General features: G+C 42.3%; 1 protein-coding gene across 2 annotated transcripts in view; it reads right to left on the bottom strand.

Annotated features, from left to right (window-relative positions):
- The window catches only part of si:ch211-217a12.1 (alanine aminotransferase 2-like), a 38,370-nt gene extending 13,753 nt beyond the window's left edge, over positions 1-24,617 (bottom strand). For both annotated transcript variants that reach the window (XM_059530650.1, XM_059530651.1), the window contains exons 1-4: positions 24,471-24,617; positions 18,946-19,126; positions 15,146-15,235; positions 14,948-15,056 (exon numbers count right to left, since the gene is read on the bottom strand). In XM_059530650.1, coding sequence (XP_059386633.1) covers positions 14,948-15,056; positions 15,146-15,235; positions 18,946-19,126; positions 24,471-24,493 — 403 coding nt within the window. In that variant the 5' untranslated portion in view covers positions 24,494-24,617. The remainder of the gene's footprint in view (positions 1-14,947; positions 15,057-15,145; positions 15,236-18,945; positions 19,127-24,470) is intronic.
- Positions 24,618-25,040: the final 423 nt, after the last annotated feature.

Below are 25,040 nucleotides of genomic sequence, written 5' to 3'. Positions count from 1 at the left end.
CAGAAATCATGCTAAATTATGATTTATTGAGCATATACATTTTCGTGCATATCCGTTCCCTGGGATCGAACCCATGATAGCATGATTACATATCAAGGTATAATGCAATAATCTACCAACTGAGCTACACGAAACACAAACCAGAGTGCAAATAAAAGAATACAAAACATTAATATGAAAACAACGTTTTGCCGATAGGGGCGCAATTGTAGGATACGCTCTTATGGGTCGTATTTCAGGGATTTGGACAAACGACCTATACGAGCGTATTGGTTGGAGGACAGGTTGCCCGGCTTGGCACAGCATGGCATGGTACTGTACAGCTCGGCTAAGTTTATGTTTCCACTCCAGTTTAGTACTGCTTTAGATTGGGTGGGATTATAGACATGTCGTTAAAGCTTTTTCATTACATGTTGTACCTTGAAGCTCTTGTTGGATCCGCTCCTCAGCTATCAACAAGAGGAACGTCCGTATTTCCTCAACAGACCACAAAACGTTCATTCAAAAAAAAGTTGTGTTCATTCCTCGCTGGCTTTGCTATTTTAACCTAGTAAATCTAGTGCCTCCTGTAGCAAGGTCAATGACACAGGTAGTAACTATTCTCTCTGGCCAATCAGTGATCAGCAGGGTTTACACATCACATTTTGGTAGCAGTACGGCTTGCTTGGAGCCTCAGCCGAGGTGGTACTGAGAAAAGTACCAGGTACTGTACGTACACAGTGGAAAATCCCCCAAATGTGAGCCATGCTGTGCTGTACTATGCAGTGGAAAAGCACCATAAGTCTATCCCCCACAGCCTCATTCATTCAAATTCATTTTGCAACTAAGGCCTATAAATAGTCACATGTGCACATAATAGCACATGTGAAAGTGTGAATGAGTACTAGTAAGGTGAAATCACTATCATAATAAACAGATTGTACAAGCAGACTGATTGCTATAAAACAATGGAAGAAGCACCTTGCTTGCTTTTTTTCATGTTTTGTTATGTTGCTGCCCAATGTTAAACTGCTTTAAATGACCCTTTTCCCCACATTAATCTGCACTCCATACACCTGTTACAGAGTGGTGCATAAGTGAATGAATGAAAACAAATGAAAGCAAACACAAAAGTCCATAGCTGTGACAGTTCGACCCCCACCATCTGTGCACTCCGCCGGGCTCCTTCGTCCCTCCGACTCCACCTTAGTCTGTCGTCGACCATCTGCCGCCTTGGGACCCAACTCCTCTGGCTCCGCCTCATCCCTCCGTACCTCAGGGTCTGTCAGACTCCTCCTACCCTCCGCCGCCACCTCAGTCCTCTGTCGCTCTGGCTCCACTGCGGCCTTCTGGATCCCCGCCTCGGTCGCCGACGCCATCCGCTCCGCCTTGACCCTCTGGATCCTCTGTGTTGCCCTGGCTCATCGGCTCTCCGTCGCCACCTCGCGTCATGTTGAAAAAGGGCTGGGACAGAGGGGGACTATGGAAGAGGACAAAGGAATGGATGTGGGATGCAACAAGGAGATTGGAGAATGTTCAGGAGGTGACCGAATGACCGGGAGGAAGACAATAATCAGATTCCAGGGTGGTAATGACGGAGGGAGGGACGAGGGAGCCCGGCGGAGCTGGTGGACTGACGGGCCATGGTGAACCCTCTGGGTTGAAGGGCCAAGGCGGAGTCCAAGACTCAGAGGTTGAGAATAAATCCTCAGTAACTGTTGAAGACCAGCACTATATTGACAAAAGATCACCAAATCATGTTTGAAATGGTTTATAATGGTATGACCGACTATATAACCTGTTCTACAACCATTTAACAGCTTTGATAAATCATCCATATAATCATTAACTAAAAAGGGAGACAAAATGCTTCCCTGCCTGACTCCATTACAAACACTGAATGGAGCAGACACGCAATTACCCTATTTTACAGATTAATTGATCAGCATAACAAAAAGCCCAAATTCTCACTAAAATGTGAGAACTCCTCTATTGTTTAACTTAAAAAAAAAAATTCATGATTAACACGATCGACGGCTTGAGAAGCATCAATAAAATACATACATATTGTGGAATTATGCCTGTTATAAAAATCTCCTTTAGAGCAAAAATACACATATCAGTGCCATGTTTCGGTTTAAAACCAAACTGGTTATCAGAAGTCAGGATAAAATGTTCCATCTTATTCATTAATATCCTTTCAATACCCTTGGATAAAGTAAAGTAATTATCCATGCAATTCATTTTAATTGCCTTTAATAATAGGCACTAACATAACAGATAAGATAGAATCTGGCAAAATACAATGATCTAAAAACCCAGTAAAACAAATACTATGCAAAAAATAAAATTTTCTACTTGCAAATTTTAAATGTCCAGCAGGTATTGTATCCATACCCCATACTTTACTATCTTTTAGCATCATAACTGCATCATTAAGTTCTTGTGGGGAGACATTTATAACTTCATCATTATCAATGTTGCCCACTACAAGAGTTACTCTTAACACAGTTAAACAGCTCATAATAATGCTTTTGCCACATTTGAGTAATCTCCTCTGACCCGCTTACTACACTTATATTTGTTGGTATAGATGTTTTACAATTGTTCATTTGATTTCTTTCTTTCCATAAATCATTTAGATTATTATTTTGCAGTTTCGTCGCAAGAGTCAGATCTCATAAAATGTTCATTCCTTTTGATGAAACGTAATGCATACTTAAAATTTGTGTTTGCCCGTTTCTTGTATTCAAATAAAGGAACGTATTTATTTCTGCCTGACTCAACCCAAGCTTTAAAAGCCTTTCTAGCCTCTGTATGAAACTCTTTTACACATTCATTCTAACCCGGCTTAGAGGTACACATCTTAGTCTTATGCAGAGACCTGCTTGAGGTTAGAAGAGGCTCCACAATGTTATCATACAAGAAACATAACTCAATTCCATGTTGTGGGTTCTTACAATTAATATCACAGCATATATGCGTGTCTTTAGGTAAATCAATATTACTCAACAACGTGACAGACTGAAAGCAATATACTTTAAGTTCCTTCTCAGTCAAATTAGACCAATCTAATATCCCTACCTGCATGTTGTTACTCACAGACAAAAGGTAAATTTCCCAAATTTATAGACATAGAAAAAGGCACATGATCAGTGGTGGCAAACTCATAATTAATTCTCATTGACTCTAAGTTGTGTAAATGCAATGATCCAACCATGAGGTTGTATGTCATGCATCATTGATATACGTGTAACTTTATCAGGTAAATTACCTGGAAAGGACCAGACCATTATCAGAGCAAAACTCATTTAAATGATTGGCAAATAAGGAGCTACCATCATAAACATCCATATTCATATCACCCACAATTAAAAAGCTTTTTGTGCCATAGTACTGCAAAACCACCAGGTATCCTACCTTGAACTATTTTAGTGCTCAGGTCAGTGGTAGTTTCTCCCCATAGAAGTCTTTATGTATAGAATTCAGTCTTTCCAAGTCATGCTTAGGTAAGAAGGTCTCTTGGACACACAAAACATCACAGGACTCCAATAGTTTATCCACCACAAAACGGCGTGATTTATCTGCATCCCTATGACCAACACGCAGTCCTCTTAGCATTATATGACACTACATTGATCTTCATTTAGTTTAGTTTATCCTGAGCACCCACAAAGCTACTGCTCTCTTGTAAGCCTGCAGATGTTATTGTCACGATCGGCGTTACAGGAAACACAGGAGAGGGAACCAATTGCAGGTAAGTCATTTATTTAAAGGGTAATCCAAAGGGGTAAACTGTCCAGGCAGGGTCAAAACCAGAATATCCAAATCCAACATAAACAAGACACGAAGACAAGGTAAGGCAAGGCAAGGCAAGAAGCGACGGACATGAATAATCATAGGACATTAAACAAGGAGTCCGTAACACAGACTCAGACAGACCGGGTATAAATACACAGAAGGATAATGAGGGAACAGGAGACAGGTGGGGAACACCTGAAGTGATAAGGTGACAGACACCGTGGGAAAGGAGGACACCTAGTGGAAACCCAGGGAACACAACCCAGACACTGTGACAGTACCCCACCTCTACGGAGCGGCTCCTAGACGCTCCACGACAGACAGGCTCAGGGGGAGGGACGGAGGGCCAGAAAAGAAAAACATGGGGAACAGGCACCAGAATTGAAAACACAAAACAGGGAGACCAGGAGGGAGGAGGACCGCAGGAGGTTCAGGGGGAGGGACGGAGGGCCAGACTAACAGAAAGGAACAGTGACAGGAGTGAACACAAAAACAAAAAGCAAAAACAACAACATGAAGCCCCCCAGGGCGGGGCAGAAGACCACCACATCCTTGTGGTCGACGCCAGAGTCCTCCAGGACGGAGCGGAAGACCACCACGTCCTTGTGGTCAAAACCAGAGCCCTCCAGGGCGGGGCAGAAGACCACCACAACCGTGTAGTCAGGGCGAGAGCCCCCCAGGGCGGAGCAGAAGACCACCACAACAGTGTGGTCAGGGCAGAAGTCCCCCAGGGCGGAGCAGAAAACCACCACAGCCATGTGGTCAGGACGAGAGGCCCCCAAGGCAGAGCAGAAGACCACCACAACCGTGTGGTCAGGACGGAAGCCCCCCAGGGCGGAGCCGAAGAGCACCACGTCCTTGTGGACGACGCCAGAGTCCTCCAGGGCGGAGCGGAAGACCACCACGTCCTTGTGGTCAAAACCAGAGTCCACCAGGGCGGGGCAGAAGACCACCACAACCGTGTAGTCAGGGCGAGAGCCCCCCAGGACGGAGCGGAAGACCCCCACAACCGTGTGGTCAGGGCGGAAGGCCCCCAGGGCGGAGCAGAAGACCACCACAGCCATGTAGTCAGGACCAGAGCCCCCCAAGGCGGAGCAGACCTCCGTGCGGCTGGACCAACGGGACGACAAAACTCTGGTAATCCCTTGGTGTCCTTACTGGATTCCAGAAGATTGGTGCTGGCCTGACACTGCTCATGAAGATCATTGGTGACTTGCATTTGCTCATGAAGATCAATGGTGACTTGCCTTTGTTCATGAAGATCACCGGTGACTTGACTCAGTCCTTGAAGATCACCGGTGACTTGACTTAGTCCTTGAAGATCACCGGTGACCAGCCTAGTCTCTGGAGGATCAGCGGTGACCAGCCTAGTCTCTGGAGGATCAGCGGTGACCAGCCCTGACTCTGGAGGATCAGCGGTGACCAGCCCTGACTCTGGAGGATCAGCGGTGACCAGCCCGGACTCTGGAGGATCAGCGGTGACTAGCCCTGACTCTGGAGGATCAGCGGTGACTAGCCCTGACTCTGGAGGATTCCCTGGCACCTGACTCGACTCTGGAGAGTTCACTGGCACCTGACTCGACTCTGGAGAGTTCACTGGCACCTGACTCGACTCTGGAGAGTTCACTGGCACCTGACTCGACTCTGGAGAGTTCACTGGCACCTGACTCGACTCTGGAGAGTTCACTGGCACCTGACTCGACTCTGGAGAGTTCACTGGCACCTGACTCGACTCCGGAGGGTCAACTGGCACCTGACTCGACTCCGGAGGGTCAACTGAGACTCTCATCCTGTGCAGCAGCGCTGGGCAAGCAGCCATCTTGGGCCATGACTCTAGACAGGCGGCCCTCTTGTACTGTGGTGCTGGGCTGGCGGCCATCTTGTACTGTGGCGCTGGACCGGTGGCCAATTTGGGCATTGGCGCTGGGCTAGTGGCTATCTTGTGCTGTGATTCTGGACTGACGGCCATCTTGTGCTGTGATTCTGGACTGACGGCCATCTTGTGCTGTGGCGCTGGACTGACGGCCATCTTGTGCTCTGGCGCTAGGCTGACGGCCATCTTGGGCTGTGGCGCTGAACCGGTGGCCAATTTGGGCATTGGCGCTGGGCTGGCGGCCATCTTGTACTGTGGCGCTGGACCGGTGGCCAATCTGGGCATTGGCGCTGGGTTAGCGGCCATCTTGTGCTGTGGCGCTGGACTGACGGCCATCTTGTGCTGTGGCGCTAGGCTGACGGCCATCTTGGGCTGTGGCGCATAACCGGTGGCCAATTTGGGCATTGGTGCTGGGCTGGCGGCCATCTTGGGCTGTGGCGCTGGAACGGTGGCCAATTTGGGCATTGTCGATGGGTTAGCGGCCATCTTGTGCTGTGGCGTTTGATTGGTAGCCATCCTGGGCAGTGGTGCTGGACTGGCGGCCATCTTGGGTTGTGGCGCTTGGCTGGTAGCCATCCTGGGCAGTGGTGCTGGACTGGCGGCCATCTTGGGTTGTGGCGCTTGGCTGGTTGCCATCCTGGGCAGTGGTGCTGGGCTGACGACCACCCCGCCGGAAGAGACAGAAGTGGCTGGGCCATCCCACCGAAGCCGATGCTGCAGGTAGCGCACGAATTCCCAGAATTCCAGTGTCTCTAACTGAGCCATCTCCTCCTGAGACACTGGATCATCCAGCCCGCCATTGAAATAGTCCTTGAGGGCCGCATCGTTGAAGCCCATGCCTTTGGCCAGGGACCAGAACACCTGAGCCAGGGCACCCACTTCATTGCCCTCTTGGCGGAGGGCGATGAACCGAAGGTACTTGATTCGCCGCTCCGCCATCTTGGCTGGGGAACGGAAAAAATGACATACCGCTGGTTCCTACTGTGACGGAGTCCTTCTGTCACGATCGGCGTTACAGGAAACACAGGAGAGGGAACCAATTGCAGGTAAGTCATTTATTTAAAGGGTAATCCAAAGGGGTAAACAGTCCAGGCAGGGTCAAAACCAGAATATCCAAATCCAACATAAACAAGACACGAAGACAAGGTAAGGCAAGGCAAGAAGCGACGGACATGAATAATCATAGGACATTAAACAAGGACTCCGTAACACAGACTCAGACAGACCGGGTATAAATACACAGAAGGATAATGAGGGAACAGGAGACAGGTGGGGAACAATCAATTACTAAACAGGAGGAAGGTGACCAAATAAGGGAACAGGAAGTGAAAAGGTGACAGACACCGTGGGAAAGGAGGACACCTAGTGGAAACCCAGGAAACACAACCCAGACACAGTTATGACAGGCACTGGGCGATGTTCTTGCAAACAGCCTCGCCTTCTGATCCGAGGGCCATGCCGCCACTGTCTACTCTAGGAGGCTCAAAATAACGGCGAACATAAATACCTGCCAGCCAAAGTTGTGGGTCATACATGTTTGCCATTTCATTACACTCACTGTACAGAGTGTGTCAGCATCAATACTAGGGTAAAATCTAGTTGCAAACACACTCACCAGCTTAGTTTTGACCACTGGAATGTTGCTCTCAGTACCAGTATCAATAGTACCTATTTTCGTCCGCTGGTCCCGTTTCAAGCGAGCCAGCACAGCTGCATTAGTGGACTGCCCAGTTACACTCGATGGCTCACAGCACCTCTAGCACGTACTACTGCACAATTCGCCATTATGGATGGGATTGTTTGGAGAAGAAAAGGTGAAGGCTACCATGAGTCCTGTGATGTGCCAACAGTGAAGCATCCTGAGACCATCCATGTGTGGGGTTGCTTTCCAACCAAAGGAATGGGCTCTCTCATAAATTTGCCCAAAAACACTGCCATGATTAAAGAATGGTATCAAAATGTCCTGCAAGAGCGACTTCTTTCAATTATCCATTAGCAAATTGGTCATGATCTGTGCATTTTCCAGCATGATGGAGCACCATGTCACAAAGCAAGAGTGATAAAGAAGTGGCAAGAAGAGCATTACATTGAAATTTTGGATCCGTGGCCAGGCAACTCCCCAGATCCCAATCCGATAGAGAACACTGTGATCAGTCCTCAAAAGGTGAGTGGCCAGGCAGAAGCCCACAAATTGTGATCAACTCTGAGAACTACTAAGGCAAGAATGGATCGCCATCAGTCAGGATTAGCCCAGAAGCTAATATCCAGCAAGCCAGAGTGAACTACAGAGGTTATGAAGAACAAGTGTCAACACTGTAAATATTGACTCATTTTTTGCCAATAAAAGCCTTTAAAAGTTATGATATGCTTATCATTGTTTTTCAGTATAACATAGAAACGTGACCTTTTGTCATGCTGGTTTTTGGGTTTGGTTTCTTGCTTAGGTTTTGTTTTTTATTTTGATATTTAACTATGTTTCATGTTGCTGTCATGTGCTTTCCTTCCCTGTCATGTGATCCTGCTATTGGTTCCTTTGTTCCCCTGTCTTTTATGGTGGTAGCCATCCTGTGTGTTTGAGCTACTCACTGCTCTGTCCATGAATCTGCCCCAGAGTCCTCTCCTGTCCATAAGTCTGCCCCAGAGGCCTCTCTTATCCATGAGTTTGTGGCTTTTTCTCCCGAGATGGTGGCTTCCGCTGCGGAATCTCCAGAGGTGGCAACAGTTTCTGCTGCAGAGCATCTCGTGGTGGTGGCATCTGCTTTAGCTCCTCTCAAGGTGGTAGTGCCCACTTCTGAGGCAGTCCATGAACTCTTTGCTTGTCCGGTAACGGCCATGGAGGCTGCATCTGAGCTCACTGCCTGTCCTTTCATGGCCAAGGAGGCCATCCATGAACTCACAATCTGTTCAGTCATAGCCACAGAGGCCATCCATGAACTCACAGTCTGCCTCGTCACGGCCAAGGAGGCAGACCATAAACTCACTGTCCTGTCACGGTCAAGGATTCCATCCGTGAACTCTATGCTTGTCCTGATGTGGCTGCAGAGACCATTGTTAACCTGTCTATGCTCTCTGTTCCAGTCCCGCTTGATCTGCCGTGGTGGTTCCCTGCACCATCTGTGTTCTTGTCTGCTGTGGTGATCTCCTGCTCTGCCCTGGCTTCCTTCTCCGCCTCCTCTGACCTGGTGGTCTTCAGTCTCACCTGCTCCACCCTGGTGGTCCTTCGCTCTGGATAAACGATTGGATCTTTCTTTCCCACACAATATTTAAATAAGTCTGCAGAGAATGGCCCAGTGCAAAGTAGAGGTCTTCACGGGTTCAAAAATTTGTGCCCGAACCCGAAAGAGACCCGTAATGTACTACACAGAACTGACCCGGACCCATGTAGATCCGAGAAATGCCTACCCGGACCCGTATATTATTTGAAAGCTGGACCCGAACCCGCCAGGAAGACACAGACCCAACTGGACCCGTTTGTCACATATTCCACCTTAAATTGCTATTACAAGTCAATAAACCTGTTGCAAAAAATAAAGCTTTTTTTCTTACCTAATTTAAGGAGCCGTAGTCTCTCTTCCTTGTACTTGACTGCCTGTGATGCATTACAATCCTCCGACAAGAAAGTTATCCATGTTATTCATCTCGTTATTCCAAGTCCAAGCTTAATCCACTCATTATTTCAGCTTCAAGAGTCCACTTGATGTCACGGTGACGGATGACAAATGCAACTGTGCACATGTACATTCTGACTCGAGTTAACTCGCATAATAACTTCGAGTGTTTGCCCTTTTGAACTATAATAACGCCACTGACGTTATTTATTTGCTATCATCTCTGTGCTCTCTGCTCTGCGTCGAGTCTGAATCTGACCAATAAAACTTTTAAGATTAAACGGTTCATTTATATTATTATATAAATGGGAGAAAATGTAAATCATGGTTTGGCGGTCGAAGTGTCCCTCACTGGTTGCCATAGAAACATGAAACATGCTGGAGCTTTATCAACCTAAAATATGTTTAACGCAATTTGAGCGTCATAGAAAACATTCATGTTACAGTTCACCTCAGTTTGTGTTGCTGATTTGAAATATATTAAATATAAGTGTACGTACGTACGGGTCCCGGGTCGACGGTTCTTGGGTGCACTGTGAAGACCTCTAGTGCAAAGTCAACCTGAAGTGGGTGGGTTTGAAAAGCATTTTCAGTCATGGGACATTTTACAAATCAAAGAGAAGTGTAGGAGTCTCATTAGCTCTACACACGCGTGTTCTCCATCTTTTTTGGATTATGTTGTGTTGGGTTACCCTCTTGTTTCACGAATAAAAAAAGTCTCCATCGTTCCTTAAACAGTGTGTGACAGATCACCTGACCAAAACAGTAACCTCCATTTGTCTATCCTCCCAATTTGTTTTCCGGATTTACTCAGTGTTTGCTTTTGTTCCCATTGTTTTATAGATCCCCTCCTTCACCCTGAATTCCTCCTCCTCCTGCTGGAGCAGGGGGAGTGCTCGCTCGAGGGTCATACAAGACTATTTCTGGCTAAAGCCCATCTCACCACCTACCCGGACGGCGCGCTCTGCGCGTTCTATGACAGCAGCCTCAACACAGCGTCCAGAGTGCCCAGAGCCCAGCTCATCACCTCCCCCCGATGCGCATGCCCAAGCCCACCACTGACGGAGATCCGGAGCCTGCCGTGAACGACGAGGCATCGCTGCAAAAAGCAACAGAGCTGAGGATCGCCGCGGAGCCGGAGGCAGTGAATTCAGTCAAGGTGTGTGAGCCAGCAACAACGCCTGCTATAAGGGAGAAGCCAAGGACTGTGTGAGAGAGGAGCTCTGCACCGCAGCTGAGGGTGAGCAGAAGCCCCGAATGCCTAGAGGCTCACGGTTGCCCACCCTCCCACCTGCTCCTGCCTCCTCCACCACTGTTGTCTGGCAGCCCCTCTGCTCGCCCTCAGCTCACCACCTATGTGGTGCGAGCTCAGCGGGACTGCCATCCTCCAGCGTTGCCTTGGCTGGAGTCTCCCTTGACATCACCTCCAGCCTCCGAGGCCTGTTGACCCTTCGGCTCCACCTCGGATTCTAGATCCCTCCTCTCCACCGTGGCCCGGCAGTCCACACGCTCCGCCAGGCTCCCTCGTCCCTATAGCTCCACCTTGGTCTGGCGTCGACCATCCTGCGCCTCGGGACTCCACTCCTTTGGCTTAGCCTCATACCTCCATACCTCCAGCTCTGTCAGGCTCCTTCATCCCCTCGGCTCCACCTCAGTCCTCTGTCACTCTGGCTCCACCATGGCCTCCCGGATCCACATTTTTGCATCAGTTGTGAGCACCATCTGCTCCGCCTAGTCCCTCTGGATCCTCCCCATCACTCTGGCTCATCGGCTCTCCGTCTCTGCCTCGGGCTCCTCCACCACCTGCTCTGCCACCGTTGGAGTTTGGCAGCTATTACTTCTGCATGTCTCCTCCCTCCATTGGCTCCAATGTGGGCCGTCATTATGGCTGTGGCTTTGGTCCAAGACCCTCCTGACTCCTCCCTTGGTCCTCCCTTCTTTGTCTCCTCCCTGGTCTCTGTCTGCCAGCCCCCTCCCGGGTGTCTGTCCTCCTCCGGAACCTACTCCCAAGTTCCCACCCAGGCCTCCCTCTGTTGTTGCTATGCAAGAACGCACCTTCGAGGAGGGGACATAATGTCAGGATCATGGACTGTCTGTATCATGTTTTGCCCTTTTCTGTTCCCTTATATGGTCATGTTCCTGTGTTTAGTTAATTATCCTCATTTCCCTGTGTACTGAAAGCATTAGTTCACCCAAAAATGAAAATTATGTCATTAATAACTCACCCTCATGTCGTTCCAAACCAGTAAGACCTCAATTTATCTTCGGAACACAGTTTAAGATATTTTAGATTTAGACCGAGAGCTCTCAGTCCCTCCATTGAAACTGTGTGTACGGTATACTGTCCATGTTCAGAAATTTAAGAAAAACATCATCAAAGTAGTCCATGTGACATCAGCGGGTCAGTTAGAATATTTTAAAGCATCGAAAATACATTTTGGTCTAAAAATAGCAAAAACTACGACTTTATTCAGCATTGTATTCTCTTCCGTGTCTGTTGTGAGAGCGTTTAAAACAAAGCAGTTTATCATATCCGGTTCGAGAACGAATCATTCGATGTAAGCAGATCTTTTTGAACCAGTTCACCAAATCGAACTGAATCGTTGTTAAACGGTTCACATATCCAATACACATTAATCCACAAATGACTTAAGCTATTAACTTTTTTAATGTCGCTGACACTCCCTCTGAGTTAAAACAAACCAATATCCCGGAGTAATTCATTTACTCAAACAGTACACTGACTGAACTGCTGTGAAGAGAGAACTGAAGATGAACACCGAGCTGAGCCAGATAATGACTCGTTCACGAGTCAAGAACCATTTCTGTCAGATGTGTCCGATTCGAGAACCGATGAACTGATGATACTGCGCATGTGTGATTCAGCGAAGCAGACTGACACACAGAGCGTCTGAACCGAACTGATTCTTTTGGTGATTGATTCTGAACTGATTCTGTGCTAATGTTATGAGCGCAGGTAAACCGAAGGCTTGAATGAAGGGCAATCATCGCCAATGACGCCATTACGTCGAGCACAAAAGAACCGGAGATCCGTTTTCTTCAACCGGTTTATTGAATCGAACTGTCCGAAAGAACTACTGGTGATCCGAAAACCGAAGCAACCAATTCTTAACTCGTGAACGAGTCATTATCTGGCTCGGCTCGGTGTTCATCTTCAGTTCTCTCAGCTCTCTTTCAGCTCTCTCAACCGGATATGACAAGCTGCTTAGTTTTGAACTCTCTCACAACAGATATGGAAGAGAAGACAATGCTGAATAAAGTTTTTGCTATTTTTGGACCAAAATGTATTTTCGATGCTTCAAAATATTATAACTGTCCCTCTGATGTCACATGGATTACTATGATGATGTTTTTCTTACCTTTCTGGACATGGACAGTATACCATACACACAATTGTTTCAATGGAAAAGTTTTGATGGAGGGACTGAGAGCTCTCGGACTAAATCTAAAATATCTTAAACTGTGTTCCGGAGATAAATGGAGGTCTTACTGGTTTGGAACGACATAAGGGTGAGTTATTAATGACATAATTTTCATTTTTGGGTGAACCAACCCTTTAAGTCCTAGTCCATTCAGTTTGTGTTTGTCAGGTCTACTTTGTCCGTACATGTGTCATTCCTCGCTCCTGTGTTGGATTACCCTCAGTGACTGAAGACTAATGAGGTGTGGGGAATTCACTTATAAATCACTCCATTAATCCTGCCATTATTCACACTATGTCAGACATTATTTTAGACCATCACCAACTGACTTTATTGCTAAAGTACTCTAGATTAGCGGTTCTCAATTCCAGTCCTCACGACTCCCTGCTCTGCACATTTTGTATGTCTATCTTTCTTAACAGACCTGATTCAGATAATCAGCTCATTAGAAGTGAGCTCCGTGCATGAACTATGTTCCGACTAACATGGTTCCTACATAGTGTTCATTGCTCCCTACTCCTGAGCAGGGGAAATCTTTTGAAGTTTATATCCTGTGATGTACACTTTGCAGGTCATTTACATTTGAATAGAACAAACGTCTGAAGAGATAAAAGAGACATGAGAGACAGAGCAGGGGGTCGCGAGGACTGTAACTGAGAACCACTGCTCTAGACCCTTCACACCAAACACAAATATTTACCTATATTAAAGGATCACTTCACCCATTTGCATTTAGCTTTGTATTGTTAGAAACCCAGTCATATATTATAATGATCATGGATTTTTCCTTTGTTTTTCCCTGAGATGGGAGAAATAAGGATTTAATTGTTTTACTTCCTGCTTATTATGACGTAAAAAATCGTCATTTTGCGTCATAATAAGCAGGAAGTCAAAATTCATTGAAAAGTGTAGAGACTACAGACACTAGCTTATTATTATTCCAGGGGGTGGGACCCACTCACCCTACAGGCCTATTACAGATCAGTGGGTGGGACTAAACTTACAGAAAGAAAATGAAAATCTGCCATCTTGTTTGGAAGCTATGTAGCTAAGCTAACAAGCGCTTATGGAGTCAGATTTACGAGAATGGCTGGAGGAACAACTCATGATATGGAAGAAGAGGATTTTCAAAGTCTGTTGCTCAAAACAGATGTTCGTGGCTATCTATACGAGCCACAATATAGCGCAGAGGAGGAACAGGAGGCGGCGGCTGCAGCCGAGGCCGGAGACCTGCCTGTCGCGTCCGAGGAGCCCGGGCGTGCTCGAGCTGGTGCGGACTGGTGGTGCCTGTGCTCTCGTTGTGCGCCTACGGACACAGAGCTCGAGTCCGTCTGCTGAAAGAATTTGAAAGATGCCAATTTCTCCTCGAAGAAATGTCTGAGGCAGACAAGGACACGGATGTTTGCGTTGTGGACCATCCTAGTTTCGCCCCGCATATGGACAGAGGCGTCCTGGAGACATATTTCAGAATTCCGAAGGTAAACTGGAAACGCCAGCCGAAGCCTGCAGGGACAAATGGACGTCTAACTGTAAAATAAGTGTTTCAATTTAATTTATTATTCATTCCGTGAAATGTATACAATTTCTTCAAGCATTATTATCACGAAATGATTCCCGGTTAATAAGTTACGTAACGTCAACTGTAAACTGTTTGTGCAGTACCTTTTTTAATGCACAAAAAGCTTACTGTGGCATTGTTTACTACTGTGGCACGTAAATACCATACATCGCTAACTGTGTCCTCAATGTCTTGTAGACAATATCACCTAACAGCCTAACAGCGGTGTTCTGGATTAGTGGGAGTGGCTTGTGGAGCTGTGCAAATGTGTTGCATTGTGGGAGTTTTGGTTTTCCATACAAAAGAGCCCTAAAGTTAATTTCTGTAATAACTCGGTCAAAAAGGCACCAAATCCGAAAGTTTTAATAGATTTTGACTACATATATGACCCACTTTCAATGAAGATCAATGTTCCCACGGGTGAAATGCTCCTTTAAGACTATCCTGCACTAGTAAAATTTTGAATAGAAGCTATGGATTCATATGGAGCTATGTGAGCATTTTGGCAGAGTGGAAAATTAGACAAAAAACAATAACCAATAATTTGCATTGTGCTTGTGACATCAGTCAAAAAGGCGAATCAGAGACTGAACGAGATTTCAGCAACAGTTAAGTAGATACTCATTTTGATTTCATGTTTGCTTGAAGTATCTAATTCAATTGAACTTAAAAGTTTTTCCTGTACCGAGACTTCCTCCACCACATGCTTGGAGAATGCGGTGAGCTCTACTTTTGGCATCTTCTGGAAATTTGCTGTCTTCAAGAAGATCTGGATAAGCGCACAAAGCCAAGACCTGACAAAAAAAATTTAGCAAATGTACAGTATGTACAAAAACTACTGTTTAAAATATAGCATGACATGCAAAATATCTTGTAAACACACCTGTCTAAAGAAGGTGATGGGTTTCTGGCCCATAGCATGGCAGTCGCCGATGTTGGCTTTAATGACCTCTGTGAATGGCTTTTTTATTCCCTACATTGATGGAGAAGTTAATAAAAAAGTAGGAAAGATAGGATAACAAAGATAATTAAAGAAAGAAAGAAATGGGAAAAAGACCAGAAATTTATAACTGGGCTTCTTAAAAAATTAGAGAATTTTCATCCAACTATCCCTTAAAATAGATCATTATATTTTTTTCACCAATTTCTGTAAATAAGTAAATTAGACAAATTTGCTTAAAAGGAGGGTTACAAAAATTTGTAAACCCTTGATTAAATTCAACAAACATGTAATATTGTTGTATGTATTATGTTCTCCATACCTTTAGGTACTGTATACTGCTCTGATCCTTTAGGGTAAAAGTACAAGTTCACTGCAAATTGTCACATCTCCAAGAGGTCAACCTCTTTGTGTGCCCTGATGTTTCATGGAGGGGGTTGCTCAACTTGTCTCCACAAAATTCCCTCAAAGGTGCTCACCTGTGAGTAGGTCAGGTAGATGTGAAAACTTGCAGTGAACTTGTACACTTCAACACCTTAAGTGTTTACCACCTGTAAACCGAAAATGTCTGGAATGCTCCACAGGTGCAAGTGCAATAATTCTATATGGTTTAAACCCCTTCCAATAAAGATCTGTAAAAAAAAGCTTATTTGGATTTTATAAAAAAAAATATCTTTAAAATACAGCATTTTAAAAAGGGACAGTATCCATAACAATATCATAAAAAGATATTAAAATATGGTGAAGGTTTTGTGCCTCAGTACTGATAAAAGGCTAGAAATGATCCTGGCTGCAACTGACTGCAACACTCTCTTCATGCTGCAGTTGATGGCACTGTTGTTAATGGGGGACGAGTTTTGAAGTACTTCCACTTTTGGATACACAATATTTTAGAAACATTTATATTTACCCTAACAAGATTAGACAATTCTTCATTGATCTAAATATTCTTATTTTATTTAAATTATAATCACATAGTTTAACCATATATTATGATGTGTTAAAAGGCATTATGAATGTTCCTCTTATTTTTTTATAAACAATAGTATTTAATATGAATTTACTATTAAGTGCAGGTAAGTTCAGCTTTGCAATGTTTAATAATCACTCAAGATGTGTAAAAAAAAATATGTAAGAAGCAGGAGGTGTCATGTAGAGGAAATGTGCTTGCAGCAGATAACAGATCATCATCTCTGAGAAACTGTCTTACAATGGACAGCCAACTAAAACAAACTGTACAGAGCATTTGCTTTCTAGAACACTGGAGGAACATCACGCAAACCTTTCTACGCAACATAATGAAACAAGATAATACAATTTTGAAAGTGAACAACAACTTATAGGTACAACACTAATACTTTCATTACCACTTGATGTGTTACATTTTTTTAAATAAAAGTTAAATTGAAATGCTCTAATTATAATAATAATAATAATAATAATAATAATACAAATAATCACAAAATATAACTTTTACTTAATAGAACTATAAAAAAAAAATAAGAGTATTTAATAAAATTACATAATAATAATTTGATGATACTTCCCATGCTTTTGCCAATTTCATACCTTTGTGCATGTTCCCAATTAATGTATCAAGACAAAAATAAAATAATTACTATTTCTGAGATATCCAAAATCCCCTCTGTAAGAAAGATAATTTATTCAATGTTCGGATTAATGTTTTGGAAATGTATGCAAATTACTGCATATTTAATTACATGTAATTTGCATATTCAAACCTAACATTTTAGAAAATGTGTAATACAATTTTTATTTTTTATTTTTTACAATTCTTAATATAATCAATCAGCTGGAAACAGTATGGTGGTAATAAAATTTTTACCCTATTCAAAGTCTATTCCTTTAATATGAAATACTCCTGTACACTTGTCATCAAAGCCCTTCAATATATAACATCTCTCATAGCCTATGATTTCTTAAGGAATTTTATGGATTCTCATATGTTTACTTCAAGTTTCTTTAAAGAGAAATGTTACTTTTTCTATTTTTACCCAAAATGGTGTGATGTCAGCATTACTGACTGCTAAACATGTGTAATGTATGTTTCATTCATACCAGAGGGCACTGTAAATATGTATTTAATATAATATTCACACAGAATTCATATATAGAATCATATAAAGTTATTGATGTTTAATTTATTTTTGGAAAAAAAAACAATAACTTGCTTCTCTACTAGGAAGAAATTATTATTTTTTAAATTAATTTCTAATGATGTAGCAATGTGAGTGAAATTAATGATTGCTGAATGAATATGAGTAAATAGTTCAGCAAAGAATACAGAGCCAGTCAACCCTGCAGTACATTTGAGCGTATTTTCTAAGAGTCAGTGTTCTGAGTGGTCGTATAAGTTCCAAAGAAGTGAAATTGTATTTCTTTGTTGATTATTTGAGGACAATTAAAAAAAAAAGACAAGAAGCATTTCTTGCGAAAAAGAGCAAGAAGAGTTTCTTGATAAAACAGATCTCAGACCTGTAACTTTACCCTGTGTGACATAATTTCCTATTTCTATCCCTAACATGACAAGATCAGGCACGCTAGGGTGATAAGGCTGTAAGCATGAACAAAACAAGCTATCGCTGTATAAAAAAAATGCAGATAGAGACATTTTTACTAATGAAACGAAGACAATGAACACATAACAAATATATGGATGATCTGTAAAGTAGTAATGTAAAAAGTAAATGCACGGTTTAGTTGTCACCAGGGCACAGTAAGCTACATATCAAGATCAGTGGCATTACCACCATCATACCACCACAGTATCTAACTTTGTTAAAGCTTGATTGTGTTGAGATCACAGGTAAGACTCAGGTAGGCAGTTCACCAAGTTTTAAGACACAGCCATCAATCACTTTAGTGTTATCTAGCTAATTTCTATCAGACTGTTTTCTGTGTTATGCAGATTTGGTAGTCACTGTTGTTATGATGCATTAGACATGTCATTACATTGACATTGAGATGAACATTAAAGATAATTGAGTTACATTTGTCAAAATGTGTAATACACAACAGAGCTCATAGCATGAAATGGGCTACTCTAATCCACAATGCAATGCACTCAGCCTTGTATTTCCAGTATGAAAACTGAACTAGATGTAGTATCTCTTTCTTGACTTATTTTCTGTGTCTGAAACTTAAGGTGACCTCTGCCAGGTCAGTCAGTGACTTCACACACAGACTTTTGAGGCAATGTCACAATGTCTGATAATCTTAAAACAAATAAAGTTGTATTTAGAGACTTCAAATCATCTTTTTGGATAGGCAAATGCACATACTTCTTTCAAAGCTCCTTAAGGCTGAATTTTGTTCTTACAGGATTTTACACAAACACTGGTTTCACATGCTTATTGTTAACACTAATCCAAAGTTGGTTGAAATAATAATAATTAATTATTAATATTTCTGTGATGAGAACTATGTAAACTATATCTGCCACAATGCAGATTAGGCTATACGGAAACCATATACTATGAGCTATGAACGGCTTACCGATGTATATGACATTATAATGTTTGCAGATCATTGGTTTGCATACTGTTTGGAATAGAAACAGAAGGCTGTAGTATGCAGTATCCTATACTAGTATTTAATCAGAAAGCCCGTCGACTTTTAAAGTCAACTTTTAAAAAAGTTGATAAATAAATAATTTGGGATCTGATGTTTCTGATCGCCTATAAGATTTTAATGAGTTTATGAGTAGATGAACTGACACTCACCATCTTGAGTTCTCTTTCGATCTGAACTGCCCTCTGGACGATGGGACCTCGTACAGCGTATTCCACGCGTTTAACGTTTGGGTTCATCGTGTCCATCGTCAGCACCCTCTCACGGTATTGACAGCCGTTCTCAGTCATTGTATCTCCGTATATTCCTTTTCTGATAATTGCTTGTGTAAACCTGGAGATAACAAAACATACGTGAGATGCTCAAATGAGACGTCAGTAATCAAGAACGTCACGCATGCACATCCTTTGTTTCCCTCTTCTTCTTCTTTCTTAGAGAGGAAAAATGGACAGGTGTGTGATGGCACTGTGTCCGTTAGTTTTCTTCTTCATCCGCTCTTGATTCTATATTAGCTCATAGAACCAGTGGAAAAGTTATAAAATCTTGCACACAGATAAAGTTTGGGGCAGGGCTCAAATCACTAGGCGGAGTTGGCATCTGCGTCCATTAGTGCGCCCAATAGGGTTTTTTTTTTTTCTTCATATATATATAATTCCATTTTCATTATGGCAGCACAACAAATCGAAATAAATAGTATGTCTTATTAATGCGAAAGCGTTATCGCGAAGGCTACAATTACCGTTAACAGAGTCCATAGACGCTGAAGAAGGACGCAAAGAGGACGTGCGAAGAAATCTTAAATATTAAATTGGGGATGATATTTATATGAACGTATATGAATATTCTTCAGAAAAGTTTAGATGGCATTTTTTTCAACTTTGATCTTACCTCCGTAGAATGTCCATGGTGCAATGGAAGCACTTTGTTTAGAGTGGTAACTAGGAAACGCTATATTGCCGACACTGTTCCATAAATGCCACCTGCTGTCAGAGTGAATCTGCGTTCACATTTATCCCGTCTGCTGTTATTGTATCGTCCTGATTTTTTTATGTAGCATAGCATTTACAAAGCTAAAAGTAAGAACATTCTAATTTTACTTCAAATGTAGAAATTATACAGTATAATTTAAATAAAAAACTGCTCTTGCTACATGTATGTAGCATCTTTGTTTGGATTATGGTCCAGATTTTACGTTTCAGCCTGTAATAGAGCAAATAGAGATCTTGTTCATGTACACGTATTTTCATTCTTTCTTGTCTCTTTGATAAATTGCTAATTTTAAGAATGTTTGAAACGAAGAAAATCGAGACATATATATTAGTATTGCAATTTTACTTTAAATATTAAATTAACTGATTAAATATCGCAGCATAGCATTGGATGGTAACAGTAAAGTTCTCTAATTTAAATAACTAGCTAGTTGACTTGTCAGTTTTTTTTTCATGCAATAGTCTTATTTATGTTATTTAATTTGTTTTATACCATAAAACGTAGTTTCCGTGTGAATGATCGGTGGAGGAATTGGCTGTGATGCAAGGGCAATGCAGCCAAAACCTTGCCTATGGCACCAAGTTGGTCAAGGCCCACCCTGATTTGGAGACTTTAACTAAATAATTTAATAAAAAAAAAATCTTTAACTAGCACAGGGATCCTCAAATCTGGCCCAAGAGAGTTTCCTGCAGAGTTTAGCTCTAATCAGAATCAAACACACCTGAGCATGCTAATCAGTGTCTTCAGGATCATTAGAAAATCACAGGTAGTTGAGTTTGATCAGGGTTGGAAATAAACTCTGCAGTGTATTGGCCCTCCAGGGCAAGATTTGAGGAACCCTGCCTATCACCACTGACTGTCCAAATTTGTACTTTATTTACGTTAATAATAAAGGCTAGAAAGAAAAAACTTTTTTTTTTTAAATCTTTTGCTTAAGATGATTCGATTTGTACCCTAAGACGTCATGTTGATGTCGTCAATTTTCCATCATAAAATTGTTCCTGCCATTTTGAATTTCATTTTAAAAAAAATCAACTGACCAGTGGTTTTCAACCTGTGGGCCGCGGCCCCCTAGTACGTCGTAATGGTATTGCAGATGGGCTGCCAATTACTATTAAAATAAATTCTAATATGGTTAATTTAAATCTAGAATAAAAACCCATCTCTTTAACCTGGCTTACACATAACATACTAATATGCTTCTAATATCAAAATCCGTTAAAGGATTTTTAGGCTGCATTAATTAGGTAAACCAGAACCGGGAACACCCATAACACCCGATGTACTTGCTACATCATTAGAAGAATGGCATCTACGCTAATATTAGTCTGTTTCTCTCTTATTTCCGAGGTCACTGTAGCCACCAGATCCAGTCTGTATCCAGATCAGAGGGTCACTGCAGTCACCTGGATCCAGTACGTATCCAGACCAGATGGTGGATAAGCACCTAGAACGGACCTCTACAGCCCTGAAAGACAGCGGAGACCAGGACAGCTAGAGCCCCAGATACAGATCCCCTGTAAAGACCTTGTCTCAGAGGAGTACCATGACAAGACCACAGGAAACAGATAATTCTTCTGCACAATCTGACTTTGATGCAGTCTGGAATTGAACTACTGGTTTCGTCTGGTCAGAGGAGAACTGGGCCCCCAACTGAGCCTGGTTTCTCCCAAGGTTTTTTTCCTCCATTCTGTCACTGATGAAGTTTTGGTTCCTTGCCACTGTCGCCTCTGGCTTGCTTAGTTGGGATCGCTTCATTTACAGTGATATTGTTGACTTGATTGCAAATGAATGTTTTCCTAATTAATGTTGTTCAGTTGCTTTGATGCAATGTATTTTGTTTAAAGCACCTGGATCTGGTTTTCCCGTTTTGCTGAGCAGTGCCAGCCCGAGTTATTTTCTGTTCATTGCCAGTTTATTCAATAAAGAAAGTTAAAGCTGAAGTAGGTAACTTTTTAATAAATGTATTTGTGAAACCTGTCATTATGTCCTGACAGTAGAATATGAGACCGATAATCTGTGAAAAAATCAAGCTCCTCTGGCTCCTCCCAGTGGTCCTATTGCCATTTGCAGAAATTCACTGCTCTTCTTCATAGACATAAACCGAGAGAAGTAGCTCCGGCTACAATGTTCTTCCGCAAGACGCAAGCAGTTCTGTTTATTAACCGCTAGAGCGTCAAAAGTTACAGACTGCAGCTTTAACAATCTAGCTTCTAAGTACTAAGTTTTTAACCCAACAATAGCGGGGTCAGTGAATTTATTTGCAGTGGGCCGTGCAAACATGTGTTTGGTTGTGTGGGCCACGAGTTGAAAAAGGCTGGGAACCACTAAACTATTGGTCCAATTTTTGTGAAAATCAAACCATCTTCAGACCATACAGACAAAAAGTTGTCAAATTCAATTTGATTAGTTAATCTGTTATCAAATAATGGGTGATTGAATTTCACAAATATTTTGCCAAACTGAATGTGTGGCTATATCTCTGTAGCGCTTTAGCCAAGTCACTTTAGAAAAAGTTGTGGCTTAGTGATTAGAGAGTTTGACTCCTAACCCAAAGTTTGCGGGTTAGCCTTTCAGGCCTGCAATACTATGACTGAGGTGCCCTTGAGTAAGGCACCGAACCCCCGACTGCTCCCTGGACGCCGCAGCATAAATGGCTGCCCACTGCTCTGGGTGTGTGTGTGTGTGTGTGTGTGTTCACTGCTGTGTGCGCGCACTTTGGATGGGTTAAATGCAGAGCACGAATTCTGAGTATGGGTCAACATACTTGGCTGTATGTCACATCACTTTCACTTAAGTTCAAAGTACACTTCAAAAGGAGATACTTTCTTTAACAGAAATCACTTTTCAAAAACTTCAAAAAAACGGCTTGTTTGTATTACAACGCATATTTTCTGGGATTTGCAATATCACAGATATTTACAATTGGGACGAGACCTGATTGAGCTGCACTAGAGAGGGCAAAGAGTTTTATCACTATGTCAGAGATGAGGCTAGTTTCCCCAAGGCAGACGAACTTAGAGTGGTTACAATCATCCGGGTTTAAATTGCGCACTAATTGAGTGATTTTGATGCAATATTTACACTGAAGCTCGCAGGCAGCTATGGTAAGGGGCATTACATTTCCCGACCAGGCTTCGAGAGGTACTAATCACAACACACACTACCCCAGCTAACCACTCACAGCAAATTTCGTATTTCAAAAGGGAGGCCTTCATTTGATACAGGAACTATTCGAGCCGTTCATGCAAGACGAGGTGTTGTAATAATGTAAAATATGTGAAAAATAATGTGTTTTCCAACAACCTAGTATGAGAGCCTGGTCAAGTACACCCCCAAAACAAAATCAATACGTTGTAAAAGAGCATAACAGGACCCCTTTAACACTACTCTTTGACACTACTTCTATCACACTGACCACACCACATTAATCTGGAAACTACCTATTGGTCAAAAGTGATAAACAATTAAACTACTAGTGACTGTATGTATGATTTCTCAGCCTTTTTGACTAAAATTATATTAAAATGTCTTTAATTATTTATTGTTGCAGCTGGTCTGATGCTCCCTGCCATGCTTAGGTCATAATTTTGCCTCTGTTGTGCTTGTCCCTAATTGCTGAAACTCTGTGACTGAAGTGAGATCAGTGAATTGGTGAATCTTTTTCCTTCTGGAACTTTGTGTGCAGGACGTCCCCTTGTCCCTTGTACAATGCTGATGTTGATGAATACATGCCCAAATTGAAGTGTTCATTGGGAGCTGATGAGATGGGTGCAGCCTGCTCAATGGTAATTCTAGTTTCCTGCCAAGCATGAGACAAGCCGGGGATACCCCAGTGGTGACATGTTGGGTAGCACGATAATGCTAACCACAGAACTTTTTTCAGATGTTTAACCAAAAACTTATTCAAAAAAATTCTAAATTACTAACTTACTTCTTATAGTGCTCTACTCGAGTATTGTAGTCTCTACTAATGAGCTGATGAGATTAATCATGTGCGATATATATGGAACCATGTATACTGATGGGACATCAGGACAGGTTTAGGAAGCACTGTTTTCGGTTATTTCTATATTAACATAATCATGCCGCATATTGATCATATACTTTAGTTCTTGGCCTCACATAAACAGGTTTTGGGCTATGAAAAACATTAAGGAAACAGGTAGAAACGAATTTGTAATTCTGATTATATTCTGTGGTCATTTTCTTTGTTGCTTTGTTGCTACAACATTTAACTGCTGAGCTTGTGTTTTCTCAGAGTATGTTTTCATTACCGGAAGGCGTAATGTTGTTCTCTGCCATTCAGCTAATGATACTGGAAACATACAAGAACTAACTTCTCTTTACTTTCAACTTTGCATTTTTGCTCAAAATGTTTTTAACTGTTAGTGTAAAAATTATTTAAGTGGATATAAGAAGTCAGTTCCCCTCTTATTAAAACAGTAATCTCATAATCACATTAACTTTTTGGATGTTCCACTAATGTCTGCAACCACAAAGTGTCACAAATTGTATTTTATTTTTTTATCATTTTAAATGCTGGTCCATTGTTTTGTCTTTTTAAACTTTCATTTCAAAAGCAAACAAACACAACCTTTCTAGACACACTCTAATGTTATCAGTAATATTTTCAAACAAATCATGAAGTAAATTCTTTACACTTTTGTAAATAATTGCACATTACCTTTTCTGATTGCTTTTGGTCATTAATCTCTGTCTTCCAACTATTTAATCTGATCTTCTTCCCTCTTTTCTGTGCACAGTTTAAAAGACAACTCCACCAATGTGAAGACCTTGTGTTCATATATGACATCAGAGGTTTCTTCCTGCCCACCCCTTTCATTCCGTTCTATTCAAGGAAAGTGTCCAAGACATTTCCAAGTCGACTTTGGCCTCTATGGATTGTACCTTCTCAGGAGAGAGTGATATTCAATCTTTGTAGACATGTGATGTTGACCCAGATGAAATTCAGTTGAGCAGAACGTGCTGCACTCTGACAAAATGTACAAATGCTGCAGTCCATCAGCATAAACTGTACCATATTACACGTCTTCTTTAACAGCTGTTGCTCAAACATCAGCCATCAAAACACAGGGACCACTTTCTAAAGATAACACACAGCTGATTGTGACATGTTGGTTGTAGAATGGAAGGAGAGAGTTGAGGGAAGGGTCTATTTGCACCATTTATTAACCCTCTGCTATTATTCGATCATTAGAAGAAAAGATCCCATGTGGTCTGAGAATTAAGAAAT

The sequence above is a fragment of the Carassius carassius genome, chromosome 39, assembly GCF_963082965.1.
Source record: "Carassius carassius chromosome 39, fCarCar2.1, whole genome shotgun sequence".
Classification (NCBI taxonomy): domain Eukaryota; kingdom Metazoa; phylum Chordata; class Actinopteri; order Cypriniformes; family Cyprinidae; genus Carassius; species Carassius carassius.
Note: the sequence above shows the minus strand (reverse complement) of the source record. Positions and strands in the feature narration are given on the sequence as shown.